The 15,182-nt window shown below is 49.6% G+C and overlaps 1 protein-coding gene across 1 annotated transcript in view; it reads left to right on the forward strand.

Moving 5' to 3' along the window:
• Window positions 1-14,907, forward strand: part of TRIM29 (tripartite motif containing 29) — a 22,894-nt gene extending 7,987 nt beyond the window's left edge. The window contains exons 2-10 of the mRNA XM_025895768.2: window positions 543-638; window positions 1,831-2,064; window positions 2,417-2,615; window positions 4,984-4,986; window positions 5,789-5,872; window positions 9,225-9,284; window positions 10,405-10,506; window positions 11,541-11,617; window positions 14,098-14,907. Coding sequence (XP_025751553.1) covers window positions 543-638; window positions 1,831-2,064; window positions 2,417-2,615; window positions 4,984-4,986; window positions 5,789-5,872; window positions 9,225-9,284; window positions 10,405-10,506; window positions 11,541-11,617; window positions 14,098-14,160 — 918 coding nt within the window. The 3' untranslated portion in view covers window positions 14,161-14,907. The remainder of the gene's footprint in view (window positions 1-542; window positions 639-1,830; window positions 2,065-2,416; window positions 2,616-4,983; window positions 4,987-5,788; window positions 5,873-9,224; window positions 9,285-10,404; window positions 10,507-11,540; window positions 11,618-14,097) is intronic.
• Window positions 14,908-15,182: the final 275 nt, after the last annotated feature.

Consider the following 15,182-nt stretch of genomic DNA (forward strand, 5'->3'; position numbering starts at 1 on the left):
TTTTTTTTTTTTTTTTTTTTTTTTTTTTTTTTTTTTTTTTTATTTTTCCAAGAATTCCCCAGCTTCACCATAACATGAAAGCTCTCAATTCAGAGCAAATTAATCCACAATCCTGTCCAAACAGAATTCCTGCCGGAGGCATCATCCTCCTGTTGCAACACTCGTCCAACGTCATTCCGTAATTAGCTGGAAACTGTTATTGCTGCAGAGGCACACCCTGGGACGGGCCCTGCCCTGCACACACAGCTGAATTTTGAAACAGGGCCTCTTCCCCCTCCAGCTCCTGCCTCTCATGTGATTAAAAGAGGCAGGGTGGGAGGTGGGTGCTGCTGCTGAGCGAGCTGGATCTCCTGAGCCAGGCAGCAGCTCTGGGATGCTGTCCAGTGGCAGCACATGATCTCCATTTCAAGCAGTGCCAGCAGCCTGTGCCTCCCGGCCAGCCCTGCTCGGGGCCAGGCAGTGGGAGCACTGAGCTGCTTTGAAGTGGGCCACCCTCAGCCCCAGCTCATGAGACTCCCTCCTTCCCTTCCCCTCTGTCCCAGGCCGAGCTCTCGCTGCAGAAGGAGCAGCTGCAGCTGAAGATCATCGAGGTGGAGGATGAAGTGGACAAGTGGCAGAAGGAGAGGGACCGGATCAAGGTGTGTGTGAGATGTTAAGGTCACTTATGGCTCTCTTTTCCACTCTCCCACATCCTCCTTTCCTCAATTCCCCTGCCACCTCCAGCTCTGACTCCCTCCATCCCTCACCCTCCGCTCTGCCAAGCTCAGTCCTGCCAAACCTTGGCAACAAAACTCCTGCTGAAGCCACCCTGTGACACGTCCTGGGGGAGATCAAGGAGAGGCAGCACAGCCTTGTTACAAAACCACCCCAGGCACCTCCCTGCTCTGGGTGCCTGATGGTTCTTCAATCCCCAGCAGCCAGGCAGACTCGGAAACAAAGGTGTGCTGCTCCTCTTCCCACCAGACCACACACAGAAATAACCTGCACAAGGGCTCTGGGTAACCCAAACTGAGATAAGGCAGCACTTCCCCCAACAAACATCTGATTTATAGTGGAACAGCTCATTTCCATACTGATATAAGGCTCCTTTATAATTCTTTCACCGTGGTAGGGGTTGGAATACAGCAATGGTATTATTTTTTTGTCATTTATACCCTAACTGAATAGAGCAGGGAAAACACTATTTGGAGACGCCCCAGAAAATTTGCATAATATTAATAGACAAAGCCATTCTTCTCCCTTTCATGTGGTGCACACACACTGGCTCACCAGTTCTGCTTTTCATCTGCTTTATTATTATTATTATTATTACTACTATTACTATTATTATTATTGGAAACCTGACCTAGAAATTTTAACTCTGAATATAGTTACATCCACAGTCTTTCTGAGGAATGTTTCAGAGGGACCTCGAGGTCAGGTTTGTAAAAAGTGTTTCAGCACTTTTCATCCTTTGAAATGGGAGGAATTCGATGTTCAAATTGTTGAGGAGCCAGCACCATGACTTCGAAGGTTAAACAGTGTTTTTAAATATCATCTAAGCGTGCAGTTTATGAATTGGAATAAAAGATCTGCTCTAACAGTGAGGAAGACATCATGCCCTTTGGATTACATACACAAAATCATTGCAGGAACAACTATTACTTCTCTTGGCACAACTTCTCTCGTGCTAAAACTTGCCTACCTGGAGTCTCCAAAGTCTAGATGCTGAGAGTCCTTGGACATATCCCCCTCTGTGTCCCTCTGTGAGTGAAGTTATTCCTTGAAAAGCTGAATATTTTCATTCTCCTGTGTCTTTCCTGCTCCTCCTCTCTCTGAACTGCCCCTCAGAATTACACCACCAACGAGAAAGCCACGGTGGACCAGCATTTCAAGGAGCTGATCCGTGACCTGGAGAGGCAGAGGGATGAGGTGAAGGCTGCCCTGGACCAGAGGGAAAAGATTGCATCAGAGAACGTGAAAGAAATCGTGGATGAGCTGGAGGAGAGGGCAAAGCTGCTGCGGGAGGACAAGGAGAACAGGGAGCAGATCCACCAGATCAGTGACTCCGTGCTCTTCCTGCAGGTAACTGAGACTTCACTGTAATGTTCTCTTTTCCCACAGAAGACAGGATTTGCCCTAAGGACAAATCCCAAGTGAGTTTAACACGTGTTCACCTTCTCCAGTTCAATGCACAGCTAAGTCAGGAGCTTCATGTTTGGAGCTGTTTCTGCTCTGGGAGGTGAAGGATGAACTCAGACATGCAGGTGTGTTTACAGATGGCTACAACTCATGGACAGAGCATTTGTCTGCCCCCTCCATCTCCAGCTCTCATACTACTTGGAGCCTAAGATTAGCCAGTTCCCTGGGACCTACCCTCCAGCTCTCCTGTTCCTCAGTAACCTCTGTGCCCTTCCTTTTTTTTTTTTTTTGGCAGGAATTTGGGGCTCTGATGAGGAATTACGTGCCCCCTCCCTCTCTCCCAACCTACAGTGTGCTGCTGGAAGGGGAGAGCATGAGCCCCTCCATGGGGCTCCTCAGGGATGACCTGCTCAATGTCTGCATGAGGCACGTGGAGAAGATCTGCAAGGCAGACCTGGGCCGCAACTTCATCGAGAGGAACCACATGGAGAACGGTAAAACAGCCAAAAAACCCCCCTTCCTCCTTCCCTCCCAAACCCAGGGCAGATGAAATTTGCTGAACACACTCTGCATAGTGGAGAAAGTAGGAAAAACAGCAGAAGGAACACTGCCTGTAGCTGGAATTCTTTCTGGAATATCAGAGTTGTCCCACCACACCTATGCGGGGATGGAGCCAGTTGAATTTAAAGTACCAAGACATCCAAACCAGCCCCCCTTCCCTGACTGCTGTTGGATGTTATGGCTTCACAGTATTTAAGGGTTCAGCCACCTCCTGTGTGGCACTTGAGAGCAAGATTTCTTTCTGGGGGTCATGAACAGTGACCCTTCCCTCCTGCAAGAGGGACGCTCTGCCTCGTGCCAGGCCCCCAACAAGCCCTTCCAGTTTTAGCACCACAGTTTCTACCTGGAGGATTCCACACATCCACTGAGGCAACTCAGTGCTCACTGAGGGGAGTGGAGAAGGCAGGGGCAGGAAGGTGAATGAAACCACCTCAGGAGGGCAGTTCTGAAACCCTCTTTGTGCAGCTGGGTCAGCACGTGCAGGGTGCTGGTGTGATGGGAAGTTTTACAACTGCCCCTTCCAGTTGCCTGCCATGAAATGCTCCTGCCAGCTCCTGCCACTGAAAATCTAACACTTGAAAGTCTGATTTTCCAAGTGGAAAGGTCTCCATTTTGGTGTTCAGTTAAGCTACAGCTTGACCTGGGATAAAACTCCCTCTGATCCACCTGGCAGAGCTCTCCTGCCTGCCCTGATCCAGGGGGCTCAAGGGACACAAGTGGTCCCCACACCTCAGTGGTTCCTGAGGACAGCTGATGTTCCTCAGGTGAATAAATGGTCATTATCACAGCACTGCAATGACTCTTCTAAGGTTCTAACCCACTTCCTTTCAGTGGCTCCCAATTAGCTCTGAATAAAGGATTTATCTTGCATCAAGCCCACACCTAAGATTAGGAGGACTAAGATTAGGGCACTGCAATGGGGCTGAGCAACCAGCCTACAAACTTCCTACAAACAGCCTTTGTAACCTTGGGCATGTTACTTAATCCCATGAAATGACCTCTTGCCCCAAGAATAACAGGGATGGGAATTAACAGTTATCTCACCAGGCTGCTGGAGGACATAATCTATTAGTAATTGAGGAACCCCAGATACCAGAACAATAAAGGTCAAGAAGCTGGATGTGTAACGGGAGGATAAATTGTACCCTGCTCTTCGGGAGGGTGTGTGGCTCAAAAAGATGCAGGAATAACCTCAAGTCCAGTTCATCCAAATCTGCTGCAAACCTGCAAGACCCCTGTTAATTCACTCGAGCTCACAGCCCTTACATTGCTCCTGGATTAATACACTACACTGTCTAGTGCCACCATCCTCCATGAGACATGAATTAGGTGGACCAGATACTTCTGGAACAGAGAACCAACCTTGCAGAAAAGTCAGAGACCACACTCCAAGTGCTCATGATGCACAGCCAGGTTTTAAAACTCCCCCTGCCCTTAAAGTAGTACCAGGAATTGGACATTATTTACCTTTCAGCAGTTAAGGCTGCAGCAGTCCTGGTTAGATCCTTCACACTCCTCATGCTGAGAAATGTGGCTATAACTGAATACAAGGAGATGACAAACAGCTCAGATCCAAAAATCACTTCTGTTCATTGTTCTTCCTCCTTTTTTTTCCACCTGAAACTTTGCAGAATTTCCACCTGCTGAGCTGGTTTTTGCCAGCCCTGAGGCAAACACATTTTTGCTTGGCCACTTGTGCAACCCAACAAGATAATGCCCATGTTCAGTTCTGGTAGCTCAGGATAAAGACTGACTATTCCTTGATACTTGATCACTTTTAATTGGGGTCTCCTCCTTTTACTGATGCCAGAAGCCCTCACTGGTACTTGAAATCCGTGGAATTCAAGTGCCAGAACATCTCTGAGCAGGGCAACTAAACACTACCAGAAGCCTGGGTACTTGCAGAGGCTTTAGCAGGGATTTAATGGACACAGCTTGGAGTCTGCCTAATGAAAAGAACAGTGGTATCCACTCAGTTGGGAAATGTTATTTAAGGTGAGTCCCAGGAACTTCAGAGCTCTCCCTTTTCCAAACTACAGTTACAGATGAAAGAGGGCAGCACTCTGCATCCAGTGACTGCAAGGAAATAGCTCCACAATTACTTAATGGATTTAATTAACTCGGACTCCCCCTGAGTCATTGCAACAAATTCATTTGCTACTGGCTTGATGTTCTGGTGTAAAAACCTTCCCAGGAAGAAATATTATATTAATGGAATGAAACCTGCTTAATAGCAGACTCCAAAGGGAATCCACTTTCTTTTAGTTGTCATAACAGGTACCTATGTAGCAGAGTGGCAAGGAGGTAAATAATCAGGGAGCATCCAGGGAGTTTAAATAACACAGAAATAAATTGGAGAAATAAAAGAAAAGTTTGTTCAGTGACTTAAGAATCAAAGAATGGAACTATTTAAACACGGGAACCAAATTTACTTCCTTGCAGAGAACAATAGGTTTGTATAGGCCTTCAAAGGAAGTATTTTTATGAGCAAGTGTACTGATAAAACATCATTTCCTGTGGACCAGTGTCAGAAAACCAAACCCAGGCTGTGAAAGAGCTGCCAAAAAAGCAGATTTCATCCACTTTGCATGAGGCCTGAACCAACCACCCTTGTCCAAGAGTCTAGAGCTGTTTGCTACTTTATTTTAGCACCTTTCTCTAAAAAGTGAAGGAGCCATTGAGCCCTCCCAGCACTGCCTTTCTGGAGCTTCAAATACTGGCAGTTCTTGAGCAGGGGGTTGAAAGCCAGGCCTGTGCTCAGGTTAAACACCAAAGGAGCCAAGCCCAAACCACTGCTTTTGAAGTGGGGGACATCTTTAGCCCCACAGCAGCGTTTTGGTAGGAAAATGCCACAAGCCTCAAACCTCCCTATGGTTTTTAGGAGATAGGGCAGCTCCAGAGTGGCCAAAGGCTTCAGCTGGGCTGTGCCAAGGGAACCTTCTGCTTTAGACCCTGGGCAGCCACAGCACTGCTCTGGCTCCCAGCCAATTAGAAAAATGTTTTCAAAGAGCAGAATCACTTCTGAAGCAATTCCACCCTGTTATCCCCTTCCTTCTCCTCCCTCTCAGGGTCACTAAACTTCCCCCTCTCTGCTCTGCTCCTCCAGGTGACCATCGGTTCATGATGAACAACTACGAGTGGAACCAGCCTGACAACTTGAAGAGGTTTTCCATGTTCCTGTCTCCCAAAGGTATGGCACCCTACAGGTGGTCAAGGCTTCCTCTAAACACAGCTTAGGAAAGGAACCTCACTGATAACGTGTCCCAGAATTTGCTTTCCCTCCGTCCCTCTGCGCGTTTACGCCGAGTCTTCTCTCCAGCTTGCAGAGCTCTGAGAAGGTTTTGCCTTTTTGTCTCAAACAGGGCAGAAAAAGAGAAGAGCTGGAGTGACTTCAAAGAGTGTAGTTTGTGAGTGTATAGTTTTAAGATGTCTCACTGGGTTAAAGTCAGTGCTATTCTCCACCCAAAGCTTATCTCACTGTGCCATCGAGTGTGAAAGCTGCTCTAGGCTTGCTCTGCGTTAGGATTTTACTTTCACCAGCAAACATGCTTTTTCCTTACAGGAAAAGGACAGAAGAAGTGAGAAACGTGTCCTAAAAAAAAAGGCAGGAGGCTGGAGTTCCTTTCTGAGCTCTGGCAACAAGAGCCCTGGTGATTTGCTCATGTCCCAGTTGTTGCATGACCCACTACAGGATGAGCAGGGAATGAGGGAATGAGGGTTTTCAGCACATCCAGTTCCAAAAGGACAGTTGCCATTTCTAAATGAGCATCAGGAGCCTCCAGAGTGAGGAGCTGAGGGTGCTGAAAGCTCAGTAGGAAACAAAAGGGCAGGAAGGGTAGCACAAAAAAAGTGACCAAATTTCAGCCCTGCCAGGGTTTGCCAGATGCTTCCAGCCAGATGGTGGGCAGGGACGTGCCAGCAATTAGCAGTGGCACTGCCCTGGGGGTGTATTCCTGCTCTGCCTTGGGGTTTCCTGGGGACAACCCAGATCCCAACACTGAGCCCTTTGTCTGGAGCTCCCCTTTGCCCTTCTCCTCAGCTCCCTGCCCACGCCTGGCAGCCCTGCCTGGCGCCCAGGGGGTGAGGAGGTTCTTTGGAGCAGATGCCAGGGGCAGGGCTGGCATTCCCAGACTTCAGCAGGGCTGCTTCCCACAGGCCCCCCGGATCAGGGGGCAGAGGGGCATCTTGCCAGAGGTTGGTTTTGCATGGAGCCTGTCTCCAAACACCTCCCAGATGGTTGGTGCTGCTCTGCTGCCCCAGCTGTCCCAGGGCTCTGCAGGCCCTGTGCAGTCAGGGGAGGACATGTCCTGCTGAGCAGAGCTGATGATGCTGGGGAGAGACCACAGGCTCAGCCCTGCACCCCAAAACTTTTCGGCCTGGAGGGAAGTTTGAAAGTTAATTCTAAAATTGCACGAGCTGAACCCAGTCTCTGCCCAAGAAGGGAAGCTTTGAGTTCAGGTGGAAACAGCCCCACAGGCATTTGAGGAGTGTGGATGGGAGGAGCAATGTCATCCTGCTGTCACTGCTGCCATGTGTGTCTGGGACGTGGCAAAAGGAAGGGAAAAGCCATTTTTGGCAGTGCCACAGCACTGTAGTGCCTGAACTTCCCTCTGCTCCTCCCTGGAGGATCAGCTGCAGACACCTGGGAGTAGAAGTTCCCTGGCTGCCTGCTGGGATCCAGCATCCCAACCTCCTAAAGTGCCAGGAGGGATCACCAGGCACTGCTAAATCCAGGGTTCCTCCTTTAGTGGTGCCTGCCCTGAGCACTGGGAGGGCTGTACAACAATGTGCAGCTCAGTGGCCCCACAAACACTGGGGGAACATTTATTCCACCTACACAGCTGAGAGCACAGCCTGCGCTGCCTTCCAAATTACTCATTCCCTGTTTTCCACCAACAAAGTCACTTTGTTGTCCAAAACAACTGAAGCACGTGGTTGCACCGGGTTCTCCAGCAGGGTCGGGGCTCCAGCAGGACAGAAAGGATCCAGCTGCTGAAGCCACACTGATGGGGAATTTGGGAACAGAATGAGTCAGTAGGCAAAGCAGGAGATGTGACCCACTTATCTGGCACGCTGGCTGGCCCAGGATGGCCTGATGAATAATGCAACATAGCCATAACCATTTAACTCTCTGGAGCTCTCTGTGCTCTCTCCATGTGTCATGTCCAAGTCTGGTCACAGCTGATTGCATCTTTTCTAAGGAATTCTGTAAAATGTGGGGGGAAAAAAGAGGACCACCCTTTCCATTGTGTCATGTGCACGGAATCCTTGAGGATCTCACCAGAGTTTAGGAACACACCCCTTTTTCTGGCTTGGTTTGGGTCACTGCAAACTCTGCCTGAGGCCACAGTGGAAAGTGTTTTCTGGGTTGAGGAATGCTGCCCAAGTAGTGCTCTGTGCTAATTGCAGTGACCTAAACTAAGAAACTGCCTGGATCTGAGCTGAGCCTATAAGGTTTTAAGCCCTGCTTGAATTCAAGGAGACTTCCACTGCTCTTGTCCTTAGAGAGAGTATCATAAATAATGGTTTCAAGCTGAGAGGAGGTGGAGATTAGATATTAGGAAGAAATTCTTTATTCAGAGGGTGGTGAGGCCCTGGCACAGGTTGCCCATCCCTGGAAGTGTCCAAGGCCAAGTTGGAGGGAGCTTGGAGCCACCTGATCTGGTGGAAAGTGTCCCTGCCCGTGGCAGGGGGTGGAACTGGATCATCTTTAAAATCCCTTCCAACCCAAACCATTCTGTAATTCCAGCATAAAACATTTGCCTGCAGGGATGACATAATGAGGCAGAGGGGAGACATAAAATGTTTCAAAAGATAGAGGAACAATTTTTTCCAACTGCTCAATGCTCCTTTCTGTCCTCTCCCACTAAACTTTCTTCTCCTGATGCTGCAAACAGTTTGGCCAAAGCCAGGAGGAGGTTGGAAAGATCATCTCGTGCCTTTGGAAGTCTTTGAGTGAAGAGTAGGAGGGACTCAGGCAACACACAGAGAGAGAGAGAAGTGTAAATAGAAACAGGGCTTAAGCAGAGCAGCAGCCCACAGGATGGCAGCATAGCAGCTCCAAGTGTTCAGCTTGGGTTTGATTACTGGGAGCCCAGTGCCTCACTAAAGGGGCACAACAGCCCCAGGGTGAGGTCCTGGGGAAGCCCTGGAGCACCTGCCTGTCCCAGTGCTGAGCCAGCCTGTGCTCCTGCAGGAAATGTTCCTCCCCTGGTGTCTCCTGAGCTCTGAATCCAAGCTCTGCACGCAGGTCCCTCTGCAGAATAGTCCTGTTGAGTAGACAAAGCTGAGCTGGCGATTTCCTGCAGCTCCAGGCAGCTCTGTGGCAGGGAGAGCTTTGTCCTCTACACGAGAAGTCTATTCACCATCCCTTAGAATCCAGGGAAAAAAGCCCAGGCTTTCCTCTGCTCCCTGGACCCAGATTTCTGGTCTGGGGCTGCTCCCAAATCGGCAGGGACTGTTTCCTAGAGCAATGCCAGGCCCAGGCCTTTGAGCCAGCTCACCAGGAGCCGACTGCTGAACTGGATGCTCTTGTTTTACAGCCAATTTCAACCCACGGTCATGGGAATTTTCCTCCTTCCAAGCGACTGAGGAAACACTTGGTACGGGTAATTCCCACTTCAGTTCCAGAGGATCTAACCCCCCGTGCCACAGCTTTCTGGCTGCCTAACCAACCTCTCCTGCTTCCCCTCTCAGCTGTCCTGTCACCTGCCAGTCCCTGTCTCCCAGAGCCATCCCTGAGCTGGCTGATCAGCACTGTCTGCACACCCCAAACCCAGGGAAAGGTTCTCATTCTTCAGACAGTGAAAGGAGGTGGAAAACACGGGAGCCACAAAGTCCCCATCCAAAACCCTCTGTGTGGAGGTTGTGGCAGAACCAGGAGAGGACTTTAAATACTCCCAGCCAGTCTCAGAAGCACAGAGCTGCTCCTCTCTGTCCCACAAACACCTTTTACTCAGCTCCTAAGTTCTCAGAGACCGAGAGGACACTCACTGCCTGCACAGCATCCAGCAGGGTGGGGAAGGGGGTGCTTTGAGCACCGAGAACCAGCAGCAGGGAGCCTTTTCTTCACAGATCCCCATCTTCCCTTCCCTTTCCTCACCTGTATTTTCTCTCTTTGCTTCCTTCATGCTCAGAGGGTCCAGCCTTTCCCTTCACTCAGAGGCAGCCACGGCCACCCTACCTGGGGCAGCTCTGGTGACTCACAGCCACACCCAAGTCATTCCTGCTTTCCATGCCACAGGCAGGGCTGTCTCCCTCTCATCCCTCTGCTCTCAAATTCGTTCTGGCAGCCAGGGCCTGACCCCAAGGAGGCCAGGAGGGGAAGCCTTGCTTTAATTTCAATGGGTTTTGAATAAAGCCTCAACTGCTTGGAGGCAAGGGAGCTTGGGCAGCCGTGGAGTCATCACTCCTGTCTCTGGAGAGGCACTTTACCTGCTGCTCCTCAGTCACACCTGCCCTCTGGGTCTCTCAAGAGAAAGGCTCTTCCCTGCCTGGAGCATCGGGATCACTCCACTCTCACACACTGTGCCCCCCCAGCTGACTGCTCTCATCTGCCTTTTGTCACCGAGACAAGAGGGACAAAGCCACTTGTTCCCACCTCCCCCCCGCCCCGGGGCCAGTGGAAGGCAGCTCTTACAGGGTGTGTTTGGAAAATGCTTGGGCTGCTCCACTGCAGCCCGTGGAACCCCATGGAATAACAGCACCTCTTCTATCTTCCAGTAGGCAATGGTACTAAGCTGCCTTTTCAGTTCTCCTCGGTGGGACAGAATCCGCCCGGTGACTTCAGCAAACAGTCTGACGGGAGCCTCTTCACCAAGACCGGTACTAGGAACTGAGTGTTCCCCCTTCCTCCTGCCCCTTTTTGAGCTGGTAACACACCTCAGCCTGTCCTTGCTCCCCCAGAGAAGGCCTGGAGCAATCCTGACTGCCAGTCTTATATACCCGCACGTGTTTACATGAGCAACTCTGCTGAGCCAGGGCAAGGGGAGTTTATTAAGGAGTGTTAGCAACTATTGCAAAGTTTTGTCCAGTGAAGAGGTGAAGGGATTTTAAATTTCGCTTGTAATGGGTAGAGACAAATTTTAGATGATTTTAGAGGCGAGAAAGATACCAGGGAATGATGTTCATGGCCATTTGCCCCTCCAGCCTCACCAGTGTCATCTTGAAAGATTGAGAGAAACTAAGCACAACCTTAAAAAAAATTTGCAGTAGCCGCCTGTCCTCTCTCACCTGAACCAGAATCCCACATTCACCATCTCATCCTCCTCTTTTCACGAGTTCAAGGGCACCAGAGGTGGAATCCAAGAGCACCAGCACCTGCCAGGGAGAGTCAGGTCTGACTAATTTGCAGATGGTGGGGAAAGGTCATTGTCTGATCCCCTGAAACTGGCTGTGATACAGCAGGGCTGGGGTTATTTTTGAGTCAGAACAGAGCTGGTGTGGTAGAAGGGGGTTAGGGCTTATCACACTGCCAGAGGTGCTGTCATGAACCCCAGGCCTCAGCTCTTTGCACTAATTAAACAGCCTGGAGTGCTCCTTGCAGGAGTCAGAATGCTGACTTTGGGATTTGGCCTGAATTTAATTGGTCTGATTGCATTCCACCTCTCTGCGTTCCTCAGACATTTTAATTAGCCAGACCTCCTTTACTCCCTTTTCCTAACTGATTGGGTGGTGGAGTAGGACTCTGTCTGATGGCTGTCGTGTCCCACCCCAGGAATGGCTGCATTTCCATGGGAAGCAATTGCACTACTAATTATGTGGCACTTCCAGTCCTGCTGCTCATCCCAACGCTGGCCAGGGGACACGGGGGTGGTGGCAGGGGCTGGTCTGTAACAGGCTGTTTTATGTTGTCACAGCTTATCCTTCCATAGTGAGACATCAGTCTGCAAAGGTGACGCCACAGACGTGGAAATCCACCAAACAGTCTGTTTTGGTAAGAAACCTCTCCTTGGTGGGAAAGCTCGTGCACACCTCCAGCAGCAGAGCTGCCTCTTCTAGGGACACCTGAGACAGGGATGGGGCCTTTGGAAAGGGGAAAGGAAAAAGCTCCAAGTCAACAGCTCCTGTCAGGGATGGAGAGTAACCCCCCACCTCCCCAGCTCTGGGCTGGGGGGATAATCAGTACTGCAAAATGACATTTGGGAAAGGTTTTGCCCTACACAAGTACTGGAAGCACACACATGCTGCTGTCTGTAGGATTCTCCTCCCTGCAGGGATGTCGTACACTCTTATTAGTCTGTGACATCTAGAATGTGTAAATGACACCAAAGACAACCAGATAAAAGGATCTTCCTAATTATGTCCTGCACTGGGCAAATGCAACATCAGAGATGAGGGGTCAGAAATCACTAGAACATCTCCAAGTCACTCATTTTACACTGTTAGCACAAACCAGACAATTATAAGAAGCAGAGGACAGTGATATTTTAGGTCCTGTGATCTCAAATATACAGGGCTAACAAACAGTTAATGCATTACCACAGAAGCACAAAGTCAATCTATTTTTTCTTAACATCCATTCACACTGTGCTGCATTAAGGTCTTGCATGATCTGAATTAAGATTGTCAAGCTTTTGCCCCCTCAGATGAAATCTTGTGGTTTTTTTTTTTTTTAATTTCTGGTTTTCCATTTGTGAAAGAGTATTTACTGTTCCATGGAAATAAGGAGCAGAGGGTCAAGAACCTGAGAGCATTCCCACACTGAAGGAAAGCAGAACAAACACACAGCAGTTAGGAAGTGGCTGCCTGAGGATTGCAGCTGTATCTGCTCAGTTTTCAAGGCTCCCCAGGAGATGAATGCCTGGGAAAGGGGATGTTCCTGGGCAAACTGGGGCACTTTGAGGAAATCCAGACTTGAATGTGCTACAGCAAAAGGTGTCTCCAAGAAACAGCAAAGTTTTGCAATCCCTTCTGTCTTGTGTCTGACCACTGCCTGCCTAAAAAGATCATCAGGAGAAAGCCTGGGGAACTTCTCCCACACAGCCACTGGTTTTTTCTGTCTCCCTTCCTCGCTGATGCTCACATTTGTAATGACTGTTTCATTTTTATAACCTCTATTCACCAGGTAGCCCTGAACCCAACAATTGAGCTGATAAATACAAGCATTTAAAAGGACCAAAATAGAAATGCGTGCTCTGGACTGCAGGATCTCTGCAGGAGCTTTTATGGTCTATTGGGCCAATAATCTAGCTTGTAAAATAGTCTTAAATGTGTATTTAAGTAATATACATTCTAAAAGGTCTGTAAATATGAATTTTCACAAAGGAGCATTCAGTTTAAGGAGGAATGTCTTTTTAACCCCCAGGAAGTTCTTTTAAATGAAGGCCCCCCTCTTCCATATCTTAATTATATTGGAAATTAAAGCCATAAAATGAAAAGAATTTCAACAAAAGGGAACATTGAGCAGGAGGTGAGTGGGGCACTGAGCAGCAAGATGGGCTGGGTTTGCTCTGCCCATCCTTCCTGCTGTTCCTGATATTAAACTAGTGCTGCACAAGAAAGGAGCAGTGTGTTTTCTGTGAGGTGTCTCCCACATTCTGCACGGGGGATCTGGGCAGTGGATCAAACCTAAGACAGGCTGGGGGTTACAAACCCCAATTGTCCCTGATTTCCACGCTCTCTGCTTCAGTGGGGTGAGCATTTTCTCACCCAGGGCTGCAGGTTCTGCCTCGGCCAGTGCAGCCAGAGACCACAACAAATAAATAAATCAATTGGCTGTTGTGTTTGCAACCCTCCAGAGCCAACAGGAGGCTGCACAACACACCTTTGCCACGTGTTGCTTGTTGTGATGGTGCAGATAAGAGTGGAAATGCAGGGGTGGGTCCTGATGAGATGAGATACACTCAGGGACTGCAGTAAAATGAGCTGGAGGGACAGAAACCAGCAATTCCTGTAGGATCTGCCCCTGTCTCTCCACTTACACAAACACTGAGCACTGGGCAAATAAAACCCACACCATTGTGAGGGTATTTCCATGCCCAAGAGTTTGGGTTTGCCAGCCAGAGAGCACCAGGAAACACCTCACAACCTGAATAACTGCACACAGCTTCGAGTGTTGAAAACTCCCCTGAGTTAGTGAGCAATTCAAACACACTGACAGCAGCATAAAGGTGACATTCCTCTCCTCCCAAAAACCCCTCATCAAGCCATGAGTCACAGTCTGAGCTTTTACATGATGCAGAGGCTCATTTGGCTCGGGAAGGAGGGCCAGGTAAATCAGAAAGCAAAGCCATTTCTCTGCATCTGGTGTCTCCAGCACCTCCAGCAGGGAGGTAAGGCAGAGGTTCCTCCAGGTCCCAGGTGCTGAGGAGTTTGTGAGATAGGAATGGTTGGGCTGCCCAGGAGGGTGAGAGGTGTAGGTGGCCAGGAAAAGGAGGTGGGTCAAACTCACATGCCCCAAATTCTCCATTGCAGTCACATTACCGCCCCTTTTACGTCAACAAAGGCAATGGAGCCACTTCCAACGAGGCACCTTGATCCCTGAAGATTTAGGGAAGAGCTGGCAGCACTTGGAGTGAAGACTCAGCTGCGGATTTTCATGGATGTACCCGCTACTATATTAACCTTGCTGCTCTAATCTCTGCCAGGGAGAGGGAAGGTGCAGAAGGGAATAGCCTTTTCTAGAGGAAACAAGGACTTTTTTTTTCTCCAAATCACCCAATTGCCTTGAAAGCTCCGCAGGCCTTAACAACATAACCCTCCCCTCTGCTGTCCCCTCCTCGTTCCCTCCCTGTCCCCTCTGCTGCTCTGCCTCTCCTGGGAAGCATGCATGCTTGGGTAGCAGCCCCTGCCAAACCAGCTGTGCCCCCTTTGCCCCCAGTGTGTTTTTAGGAGCTGTTCAAATCCCGGTGAAGGTCCCAAGCTTGGGGAGCCCAAAGCTCTGCCCAGGATGGAGAGGTCCCAGCCAGCCCCTGGGAGCAGTGACGGGCTAAAAGCTCTTTCTGTGCCTCTTCTGCCCTGTCACCCACCCTCTCCTGGGGACACCCAGCTCTCACTGGGGGCAGGTCCAGCACTGCCACCTCCCTGGAGCCCTGCAGGTCCCACCACTCTTCCTCAGGGTCCTCCAGCAGCTCAGCTCTGCTCCTTGCCTGCCAAAAACCCACGACAGGAGCTCTGCAGAGCTGCTGCAGCCCAAGGCCAGCTGCTGGTGGAGGGCAGAGAGGCTTTGCATCCCATCAAAGTGCCCCTCCAGCCACCTTTTCAAATTAAGAAATAAAAAGAAAATCCATCCTGCTAATACAAGATTGATTAGATGCCATAGGTGTTGGGTGCTTTTCTGTTTTCTAGTGGTTTTTCTTAATTCCCCTAAACCAAACTTGATTTATATACTGTAGTTCAGGTGGGTTTTTTTTTCCCTGCAGTGGGCAATGAGAATCAGTCCCGTGGCTTTTTGCTCAGGATAATATTTTTTATTTGTCCCCTGGACAGATGAGTCACATCAGCCTGCAAAGCAGCCAGGGCTGGTTAAGCATTCCATGATCTCCCTGAGATGATTTTCC

Source organism: Manacus vitellinus, unplaced genomic scaffold (genome assembly GCF_001715985.3).
Source record: "Manacus vitellinus isolate BGI_N305 unplaced genomic scaffold, ASM171598v3 scaffold_41_pilon, whole genome shotgun sequence".
Taxonomy (NCBI): Eukaryota; Metazoa; Chordata; class Aves; order Passeriformes; family Pipridae; genus Manacus; species Manacus vitellinus.